At 41.2% G+C, this 12,007-nt stretch overlaps 1 protein-coding gene across 1 annotated transcript; it reads right to left on the reverse strand.

Moving 5' to 3' along the window:
- Positions 1-1,523: 1,523 nt before the first annotated feature.
- LOC118342603 (glyceraldehyde-3-phosphate dehydrogenase-like) lies at positions 1,524-11,800 on the reverse strand. The gene is made up of 12 exons (XM_035681201.1): positions 11,698-11,800; positions 11,371-11,418; positions 5,838-5,937; positions 5,432-5,541; positions 5,235-5,325; positions 4,997-5,112; positions 4,610-4,691; positions 3,945-4,096; positions 3,428-3,506; positions 3,153-3,236; positions 2,717-2,814; positions 1,524-1,587 (listed from the first exon to the last, which is right to left on the reverse strand). Exons 2-12 carry the CDS (start codon positions 11,391-11,393, stop codon positions 1,554-1,556), a joined length of 969 nt encoding a protein of 322 aa, XP_035537094.1. The 5' UTR covers positions 11,394-11,418; positions 11,698-11,800; the 3' UTR covers positions 1,524-1,553.
- Positions 11,801-12,007: the final 207 nt, after the last annotated feature.

The raw sequence follows: 12,007 nt of genomic DNA on the forward strand, positions 1-12,007 counted from the left end.
GCGAGACAAGGGCGAGCAGCGAGCAACAGCAACCCGCAGCAACACAATAGCAACAACAACCAATAAATATAACGATAATAATTTCAGGTGATATTAGCCATAGTGGCAGTCTTAGCAAGGAACCATTGGCAAAGGAGGCTCCCCCAACTCAGGGGCCAAGAAACCCATTGAAGAGAACTGCTCTACATAGCTGTGTTTAATCTTATCAATTATCTTTACACAATTAAGTTTCTAATAGTAAAATGAGCACGCTATGAAAGTATCTAGTTTTTCACCACTTTTTCCACCACACACCACAAAATAGCATCTCTGTTCATGTTATAATGGGTCTTATTGGATAACGTATAATGCTATAGCTTCTTGATGACGAATGGAAAATCCAACAACTGGAGACAGTTTAGCAAGTCCCACTAACTTAAACCGGAATTTAATGACAAATTCAATAAATACATATATCATTACCTTATACCCCTGGATGCACTTAAACGGTCACTTCTATCTACTTAAAGGTTGAAAAGGATTGTTCTCGCTACAATCTACTAAAAACCATCCTTGCGCCCATCGCGAGGTCACCTTTACTCCCCACCTTCACCAATGAAGCCTAGCTATTGTCACTCAGAAACATAAAAGATGGCTAACCGCAAATTACATAAATCAATAGAGCCCAGGGTTTTCTTGTGCTCGCTATTCATTCTCACAATAGCCCTCTATATCCTTAGACACACTCATGTCTCTTTCCTACCCAACCAAAAGCCAAAACTCTAGTATCTATGTTGCTGCAGCAAAGGGATAATTAGAACAGCCCTTTGGATTATGGCTGAAAAATAACTCAACAGCTGCACTCTTTAACCTAAATACTGTTTGTTCTGCAGTGAGTCACTGAAACAAATGAGTTCGGGCGTACGAGAGCAATACCGTTTCGAAAGTGTGAAGCCCTGCCCAACCATACCAGTATGATTTCGAGACCAACAAAGGTAGGTAATAACAGTCCTGTCCTTCTAGACATGTCTAGTCGCCCCCATTGTGACTCACTCCCATCCATATAATAAAACTTTCTAGAGAAAAGAGGCATGGAACACTAATTTTGCAGCCCGCCAGGAAGTTACCCCCGACTCCATTTCTCGCACCTGTGAGCAGGATGCGATGCATCCATTCATGCACACACCACTCTTGCAATTGCTTTCCACCCAAAACTGAAAGGACTTTAGTATCATGTTCTGCAACAAGAATCATTCAGTGCAAATCATTTTCATTGATGGAAAATCCTCTCACAAACACTGCTTACTGCAGTCCTCACTGCTGGACCAGAACACAGGTGACTTTATCATAAAAAAAGGTATTATTAACATTATTCAGTGTATCCATTATTATTATAATCATTAATTGTTCTGTTATCCAGCCTAGAGGTTGTTGTAGAAGAGTTTGTTCCCGGGGGGGGATGGATGCACGGCAACCAGTCACAGGGTGAGAGAAGATGGAATCCATGGAAGGAACGATCTGAGCTCAAGACAGGATTTACTCCTTGGTGAACATGGTGGTGTACCAGGTCGCCATCACACGGTTGCTGTGGCCGAACCGTTGTCGTACCTGCAGACAAACAGAACATGATTGAGGTTATGAGACCAGGAGTGAAATATGAGGTATTTATGAATGGAAAAACCTGCCCTCATGAGACGGATGGCTGCCTGTCGAGTGGTCATGGTAGGCCTTTTGTAAGTGTTACATGGTGAATGTGGCAAGTTTAGGAAATAATTCCTTTAGTGATAAAGTCTTAAGTGCACAGGAAAGTGAGTTTTTATGAAAACAATGGTGGAGGCACTGTCAGCACCAGGAATTTAACTAAAGAAGCTATAGCAATAAGTTAATAGACGCAATTATATAATACAAAAAATAGTATACGCGCTTTAAAAAAAAGTTGACATATTAGAGGTTTTAGCTAAAAAACTAAACTTTTGGCAAGCATCGTGCGCTGATCAGGTTTCTCATGGATGCCTGGTGGAGGCCCTCCCCTGCCATGGTCGCTGCTAGAACCTGGCCATTGCTTAATACACTGATATTATCGTATTAATTATTATTGTTGTTGACCTATGGTTGTTGCTGCGTTGCTGTTTGTCGCGCTCGGGCTGTCCCCTGTCGTGTGCTGGCTGTCCGCCGTCAGGTGCACCGTCTTTCATGACGTCATCTGTCATTACTGTTAATCGTAGTTGTTGCTTCTGTTGTTGCTGTACATCTGTTTGTCTCCCGTCTCCTCTCCCTGTCTCTCTCTCGTCTCCTCTCTCTTCCTCCTCCAAACTGGTCAAGGGCAGATGACCACCCACCTAGAGCGAAGGTCTGTCCGAGGTGCTGCCCGTTAAAAGGCAGTTTTTCCCCCTGCCCCCCGTCCCAGAAGTGCTTGCCTCATGTGTACTGTTGGGTCTCCTGTAAAATGTTATAAGGAGTTCGGTTCTAGACCATGGCTCTATTTGAAAAGTGTAACTGAGAATATACTCTGTTTGAATTGGCGGGGCTATTACAAATAAAGAGAATTGAATTGAATTGAACATGCTGTCTTACAGGTTGATGACAATAATAACATTTAAGAGATGGATTCCTGTGTTAAAGGTCTTTCTTGACACAAGTTCAGTTCCATTGTCAATTTCTCATCCCTCCATTTTAGTCATATGAAGGTCATTTTCTGTCATGCTTGTTTAAATAAAATTTGAAAGAGTTAACTCACCATGAAACCAGCTTGACAAAGTGGTCGTTGAGAGCGATGCCGGCGCCGGCATCAAAGATGGAGGAGTGAGGGTCACTGTTGAAGTCTGTGGACACAACCTGAGCAGAGAGAGGCAAACATAACGCTTTATACAGTATAGTGGATAAAGAGCTGTGTCCATATGGTCAGTAAGACCGCTACTGTATGTCATTTCTGATCCTACATACAACTTGGGTCAGTAACCAGGCCAATGAATGTAAAGTGTTCTAATTCAAGTTGCAAGGACACCTTGATCTGACACCTTATTGTAGATGTGCTGCCATCTAGTGGTTTATGTATGGCTCTACATGCACATAACGTCAAACTACACCTGACTCTGGTTGTTCTATTCATACAAGTCTGAAATTATACATGAGTGTCCTGTAGGAATATGTAGACAATGTTTTATGTACAGTACCTGGTCCTCTGTGTATCCCAGAATTCCCCTCATGGGTCCCTCAGCAGCGGCCTTGATAACCTTCTTGATGTCGTCGTACTTGGCCTGAAGGACGAGATGTTTTAATTTAACTAGCAGGGAGAAATTTACATTATAGATGAGAAACTGAAGGTTAGGTTTCAAAATGGCAGCTTGATTTTAGGTGTTTATTATAAAGTGTGAACAGAATTATCTTTCAAACGAATGCGAATGACAAATCTGTCAAACGTCATCACTTTAGAGACAGAGATACTTACGGGCTTCTCCAGACGGACAGTCAGATCAATGACAGAGACGTTGGGGGTGGGGACACGGAAAGCCATACCGGTCAGTTTGCTGTAAGAACAAGAGAGACAAAACTCATTACTTACAGATGATTTTAGTTTGGTTTTATTCCACTTAGCAGCCCCGAGATTGATCCCCACAGGGAAATGATCTCTCCTCAGAGGTCTATGGTCTGTCCTAATGCTTGCAATAATAAGTACTCCACTGCCTACTTGTACACGTATTTATAGTGTGTTGAGATAACACATTTGGCCACTTTTATAATTACGTAGATCATCTTGGAGCTCACACAAATACATGAATGAAATGTTTTCCTTCAAACTTATGTCAGGATAGATGCTTTTTCATCATCCATATTAGGATAGGCCATTGGAAGAGACTGAGCGTCTTCATCAAGGACAGTTCAGCAGGCTTGGTAAACCAGCGTCCGACAACGACTCAGGTCAAACTGCCCAAACCTAAATAAAACCAGGTAGAAGTCAGTCGTACCCGTTCAGCTCGGGGACGACCTTGCCCACGGCCTTGGCAGCTCCGGTGGAGGCGGGGATGATATTCTGGGAGGCACCACGTCCATCCCTCCACAACTTACCAGAGGGACCATCAACGGTCTTCTGTGTGGCGGTGATGGCGTGGACTGTGCTCTGGAGGAGTACGAGCAGAGGGTCGCATTAGAAGACAGATCCATGATTTATGTGCTGAATATGATTTTTAAGATGACACTTGTGCTGGGGAATGTTGGCTGTTGAAGGTAGCTGGTCTGATTCTCCTTAAACACTGGGAAATATAATTTATCTGAAGAATATGAGTCAACAAACCACACTGACGACTCTTATTATATCTAACATTTGATGGTTTCAGCTTTAGAAACCCAAAACATTGTTTGCTTTTGTGTCTCACGTTGAGAACTTAGCTTTTTTACTGCTGGTCAGACTAAATAACCTTATCAGAGGGCATCACTTTTGGCCCTGGTAGTTTGTAATTAGCATTTGTTAACGCTGCCTATAAAATGTTAAAATGACCTTGAATTGAATACTAATGTGACCAGTTGACTAAAAGGTTTCAGGCTTGTTTCCTTCGGTCCTTAAACGCTATTTAATAACAGCCTGGAACAGGATGCTGTGTGTGATTTTTAAACAGTGAAATTAGTTCTTTACCATGAGACCCTCAACGATGCCAAAGTTATCATTGACGATCTTGGCGATGGGAGCCAGGCAGTTAGTTGTGCAGGAAGCGTTGCTATGGAGACAAGAGTATATGTTACAAACTATACAAAGTTACCATTTTGTGCAATTATGCAAGTAGTAAAGCTAAAACTGCAGACAGTTCATTTTAAGAGATGATCTTGGTTTGACATTCAATCTTTTTTGGCAGAGCGCTTAAAAGCAACCAGATGTTCACATCTGTCCTTGCCAGATTTGAAAACACTTGAAATCCTGTGTCACACTGACAGGATGAGCAGGTGAACAGACTTACTTTGTAACTGAAATAAAACTACAGAGCATTTTAAAAGTTTAAAATGAGAGAATTCAGCAGAAACTCACCTGACAACCTTCATGGAGTTCTCGTACTTATCGTGGTTGACGCCCATGACGAACATGGGAGCGTCAGCACTCGGAGCAGAGATCACCACCCTCTTAGCTCCGCCCTTCAGGTGAGCCTACAGGGACACACAAGAGGTCAAAGGTCAGGAAATGACAGATGTGATAGTATTCGTGCATTTTAAACACAACATGCTCTATAATAAAGTGATTTACTCTACATGTACTGTGCAATACTTACAGAGGCTTTCTCGATGGTGGTGAACACACCAGTGGACTCCACAACGTAATCCACGCCAGCATCGCTCCATTTGATGTTGGCGGGGTCTCTCCTGCATGCAGTCACATATAAGAGAGGTCAGACAGCATCAGGACTGTGCTGGAAACACACTCACTGGAAAGTTGCTAAGTTGTATTATACGTGTGAGGACTACGTACTCGTGGAAGACCATGATCTGCATGTTGCCGATGATCAGCTTGCCCCCCTCGGCCTTCACCTCTCCGTGCTTCCACACGCCGTGAGTGGAGTCATACTTGAACATGTAGACCTGCAGGAGGGCAAGATGGGATGAGGAGGACATCTAAAAACACAACACCTGCTTCTTACAGGAAAAGAACAGGGTCTGTAATCATAGTATGGCTGCTCTATGTAACATCAACATTTCCAAACCTTTATATTAGCTCTCTGCCTCCACTTAACTTACCTTACAGGATCGTTTGCCTATATTTTATACGGATACTCAACACATTTTACCCCAAATTAACTTTGGAAAGGCTTTGAGAACCACATCTACAAAATGATCATGAACCGTTTGGACCACTGGAGTACAGGCAGTCCTCTCACCATGTAGTCCAGATCGATGAAGGGGTCGTTGATGGCCACCACCTCGACCTTGCCTCCTTGAGCGGCGGCACGGGTCACCAGACGGCCGATACGTCCGAATCTGAAACGCAGGAAGAGAATCACAGCAGGGTCAGGATGTAAAAACCCACATTTATTTGAATTTATTTAGAAATTGAAGCAAATTGACAACCGGGTATGGAATATGGATAAAAAGGACTTTAGATGAGTTTCTTTAGGGATTAAGACAGACTAATATTAGATTAGATACTATTTTAGATACTTTGAAGATGTGAACATTTGTATGCTGTCTCAGATTGCAGAAAAAAAAGTCTCATAAAAATATACTCGAAGTGGCAGGAAGGAGAGCTTATGTCCCTCTGGCTCCAAGCCCTAGACTTGCCCAAACTGAATAATTCAAAAACCTCTTTTATCTTTTATTTTAGAGCAGCTTTATGTGGAAAAATAAAACCTGCTCCATCCACCTCACACCACGTTTTGACCAGCAGGTGGCACTGACACCCAAACTAAAGATGGGAGGCACAGCGGAGGACAGCAGGGCCATACAAGGCCTGCCAACCTTGACTGAAGATAACAATAGTTGGCACAGGCAGCAAAATGCCTGTTTACGCCTAATATGGCTGCCGTCACAGCAGGTCAAACAGCGAGGGGCCTCAAACTGGAGAGGGGAGCAAATGGAGGACAGGGACGTGCAGTCAGGAGCAGAACAGATTTCTATTTTACATATTAACCACTTCACTAATAATTTCATCCAGCAGGTAAAATGTGACAACAGGAGGGCTCTGTTAATGAGTGATCATTTGAGAGGAAAGACAGCAGGAGAGAGAAATCTCCTCCATCCTTCACTTTAACTTTAGATTGCAGGAGGTGAGAGGAGGAGGAAGCAGATGTGACCTACCAGACACAGACTGGCCTATAAAAAGGTCACATCGAGCACATGAAAAGAGAAATGTACTGCGAGAGAACTGTCCACTCAGGTTTACTCCTGACAGATCTAAGCTAGTTTGGGATAAACAGCACTGTTTGGTGTCTTAAGAGAACATCTGAGAGCCTGAAAAAGCTTCATTAGTTGGCTGAAGGCATGTGTTTTAATGGCAATTAAAAGGGAAGAATTAGCTTAAGCCCTAGTGTTGTTCATACATCCTCCATCTGACTGTCAATGAAAAGCTATAATTCAAACCACCTCTTTGATAACGAGATCATCCAAAAAACTGATTTGCTTCTTCACTTTGCGAGATATTTCAATAAATGAATTCAGCCAAAATCCAGAGCAGAGCTGCCACATGATAAGTAAAGTTCAGCTGGTGAAATGTGTCCGTTTGTTCTTCCGAACTGCAGAAGTAATGGCCGTCTGATACGAGCCTTTATCAGAGCACAGATGAGGCTGCTCACACATAAAGTTTCTTCAGTGGAAACACGTACTGAAATCAGGTTAGGTTGAACTAACTTAACTAACACTGGATGTGCAAATATCTGCTGACTGCAACTCCCATGATAACTGTCTACCAAAAGTCATTGTGTCATCACAAGGAAACGTCATATAGTACCATTTAGACGCCAGGATGAAGGAGAAAGTGTGGGATCTTACTCAGTAGGTTGAAGTAGTGAGAGGGTTTAAACTTACTTAGATTATTACAAAGTGCTTTATTTTCTATGGTACATGTTGAGGCTGCAGTCTAAGGTGTTTTGCAAGGTTGAGTGAGAGTACCCGGAGTAAAATGTGTCAATATCCGTACTCGTAAATATAGCAACATTGCTCTGAAGCTCTATTCTTAAGCTGTAGTATACAGTTTTATAATAAATATAGAAACTATTGATTAACTCTTACCAATTTCAGGCTTAAATTAACGTCAGGTTAGCATTGTCCACATCTGGTTTAGGCCCCCAGATACATAACAGTGTACCCGCTTATCCCCACTGTTTTGTTCATTTAATTCACTATACTGTACAACACAATTAAATCGAAATCATTTGACTAAAATTTGAGTTACATAAGATAAACTGTATGCATTTGTAAAGTGACATAAATAAAATGATTTAGAGTAATAATAACTCTAAAAATCCACAGTAATACAGGCCTGGCTCCAGTCGGCTGAGTCTGAGGATAAAGACTTTCACACTGCCATCATGTTACTGTAACTATACTATTTATGATTCAGATATTCAGCACTGACATGAGTCCTGTTATGTAACATCACATGTCTCCAGCACTCAGAGGTCACATTACATACATATGTTCTCATGGGACAGTTTAAGATACAATTTCTGCGTACCAAAATAAGAGACTATCACCAGAAAGGTCAGGATTGAAAGTGCACCAGGAAGTCTGAACAGTAGTGTCGGTAACAAGGTGATGTTTTTATCACTGATTAATCTCATACACTCATCAACATTAACACTGCTGGGATAACTCAACAAGTTGCCATTTAATGTTTGCTTGAATTGGGGCTGCTTGATTATGGCAAAAATCATAATCACCATTCAAACATTATCAATCAAACATTATTATTGATTTATAATTGTTGGAAGACAAAATTGGGATTGAAAATTAAATTGTACTAAAATGTACTTGATAGTTACAGATTGAAATCAGACAATTTTTCTGTGAAAATAATGGATAATCAGTCTGCAGTGAAAGGACCAGTGTAGGATTTAGTGGCATNNNCAACTAACTGAACACTGCTCGCATCTCACTATGTCTTTAATGCCTGGAAAAGAGAACAGGCTGTGAAGTGTGTAGGAGACCCAGTGTTTCGTTTGTTGTTTCTGGGATACTGTAGAGACATGGCGGACTCCATAGATGGCGACACACAGCATATGTAGATAAAAACTTTTCATTCTAAGGTAAAACAAACGCAACAATTCCAATATTTGGGTGATATATAATATATGTAATGTATACATATTTCATTTTAGAGAATAGATCCTCCTAAATGTTACACACTGGACCTTAATGAAAAAACCTAAAAAGGTGTAATTTTGATGAACTGAAACTAAGGTATCATTACGAATATCAAACAATACGCAGCCAGTAAGGAGGAGAGACTTGATTACAGGGTAAATGGGTGGTTGCAGAGTAAAAAAAAAACATCTATTCATATTAACACTGAAGTGACAATCAGGAGGTGTTGAGTTTAGAGAGAACTGTCTGCACACTCCTGCTGATCTCTAGTTTCTTTTTAGTGGCATTTTCAGGATTCAGGAGAGTTAAAAAGAAAACCTGTCAATTTACTGTTAAAAGGCGTAAACTAAGGTTATTTGCAGCTGCAGGGCTTTTTACTTTAATTAATCCCTGTGGGGACACTTTCCCTCTGTATTTGAAACAGTCTAACTATTTAGCAGCAGTGGACAGCCATAGTGCAGTGCCAGACGTCCATAAAGCTGAGACTGTCAATTATAAAATCTCATTGTCTAAGGAATGGACCTGAGGGAAGGAGCCAGTGGTGCAGCTTTCCTCAGTTAGTTTTGGGTAGCCACCAAGCAGCCAGACGGCCAAAATGGACCAGAGCCCGTCTTGTGCTTCTGTGGTTGGTGTTGGTGTTGGTACGAGGCCAGAATCGAGGAGCTAAATCTCCCTGCAGCTCGACGGCAGCTGCTTCACAGAGGAGGAGAAAATGTTGCACCGGCGATCTCCAAGTCTGAGCATCGTCCACGAACCGTCGGCCGGCTGATCTCTAAACTTCAGCGGAAAGGTTAGAGGGTTAAAAATAGACGAGGAGAGAATAAAAGGAATGTGACAGCTGAGCAGAGCAGCGGTACAGACGGAGAGGGGATTGAAGCGTGTGGATGAAGAGGGGATGCCAACCGTTACACCACACCAACCGGACTATAAATAACCAGAGAATAGACAGGTCCTATCCAGAGTCCACTCCTGGCACTTGAACAGCATTTGGACAAAGAAAGTCTCAAATAAACAGATGCTCAGCTGCTGATGCTCACTTCAGCAGGATATTAATATGACATGTAATGTGTCTGTCAGTAAAGGAGTTGTATAAATAAACGGTGTAACTGTATAACTCTATATGTGTACTGTGTTGAATTTCAAACTTTATGTTGTTGCATCTGTAAATTCCTTTCATTTTTTGAGAATATTGTGGACAATATTGTTAATTTGCATTTAAATCTACAACAAGGAGTTTTTAACTAGACTCAATTTAATTCTGTACAATTATATATGACCATCAATGTGAGTATTTGATATTTCTATATAATTATTCTTAATCCCAGGTTGGATTCGGTCGAATTCCCCTTTGAAATCACTGAAACGAGGCGGTAGAAACACTACTGCCATAATCTACAAAAACTGAAAGTTCTTTGTTGCTGCTTTAAATATTTATTTTATGTTACCTTAGATTAATTTAGCAGATCCTTTAATTCAAAGAGACATTTCATCCCCCACTGAGCTACAGTCCCACTCATTGTGTATAAATACATATTTTTTATATTTTTAGTGTGTGTAGATTATAGAAGTGAGAAAATTATATATGCACTTTTCCTCACTTCCTCACTTTTCCTCTATAATATAATTATTATTATTTAGTCCACAAAATGTGACAAAATAAAAAAAATTGGCCTGTCACAAGTTGTCACATATGTCGATTAACTGAATCCACTCCTCGTTTCAACTTTTTTTAACAAATAAATACATTTAAAAAACCACAGCTGTGGCTATATATCAGTTTTTTCTGCTCTCTTGGTTCTCATTCACATCCTCAAAGCATACAATTTCTGACTTCCATACTTCAGAGAAAAGTTATATCATCTCCTCACTGAATCACATCCTCATTTCCAATTTCCTCTCCCTCAACTGACTCTATTACGCTCTCGTCTTGGAGTGAAATCATTAAAATCCACTCTCCGATAATCATTTGAGGTCACAGGAACAATGTCTGGGGTCCTGTGCTTAGAAGACCTTTGCACTCCCGACAACTGGATGCTTATAATATTAGCGATTTAGGAAATGAAAGCTTTTTCTACTTGAGCCCTACTGATCACATCGTTCTGAGCTGGAAGAGCCGCCCAACAACAGAACACAGAAAAGCTCAGTAAACCAGAGAGGTTGTGTATCTGCTGGAGACTTCCCACACTTATCAGACACCTCTAATGCACACTCAATGAGCCGCAGGAAGCCCGAAATGCCAATGTGTCACACTTCTTCAGACACGGAAGGAGAGGATGAACTTGAGGATTTTGGATGCAGCTGACTGAGTAGGTTTCCTCTCTAGTAGATCTTCATCAGATATAGAAAATGGGGGGTCTCTTTGCTTCTATTGTAAGTACTTTTTGTTGTACTTCCTGAGGTTTGCACCTGTTTCATTCATATTTTTTAATAATAATTGTTACCCTGTTACCCTTTAAAGTTTTCCAGAGCCATTCAAAATGAGGTGATAACACAAAATAACTAACTTCTCGTGCACTATATGGATCCCAGAGATCAATCCATGCCAGGAAGTTGTAAAGATGAGAATTTTGTGACTAAATGTGACTTTAATTCAAATAAAATGCATCAACTCACCCGTTGATTCCAATCTTCACCATTTTATCTGATATGGTCTAGTCCACACTGGAAGGGAAAATATTTAACACATTTAATACATATTTTATCCATAAACAACACAGAGCATCATGCAAAGGTATGAAGCTGCAACAAGAAACCCACAAGATAAATAATTACACAAAACTGACTAAAATCTTAAATTATAATCACATGACAACCCTTCAGTCAGTATATATATATTATATATAATATAAAAAGTGAGTTTTTTTGTCAGTTTGTGTTCAGCCTGTCACTTAAAACCTAAACCTTCCATATTCTGACAGCTCCAGTGAAACTCAGACGCACCGTGTGTGAAGGCACCTCGGTCTGCTGTCCTCTGGGGGAGAAGTGAGAGCGGGGGACGAGCTGAGGTGTCACCGCCAATTTATCCCCGCCGCGCGCCGCCGGCCACGCCCCCAAGCCATCACGTCAAGGTCGCGTGAAGCTGCCCTCAAAGTTTACGTAAACTCACGAGCCAGCAGGTTTACAAGAGGTTGGAGACACAGATACCCCTGCACTGAGGTAAACCCCCCCACTCCGAGGGACTAGTTTCCTTTAATCCAACACAATGACATGTTTAATGGCTGATTGCCTATAAAATAACAACCCTCCGCCA

This window comes from Morone saxatilis, unplaced genomic scaffold (assembly GCF_004916995.1).
Source record: "Morone saxatilis isolate NCDOM2014 unplaced genomic scaffold, NCSU_SB_2.0 Contig9, whole genome shotgun sequence".
In the NCBI taxonomy this organism is placed as follows: Eukaryota; Metazoa; Chordata; class Actinopteri; family Moronidae; genus Morone; species Morone saxatilis.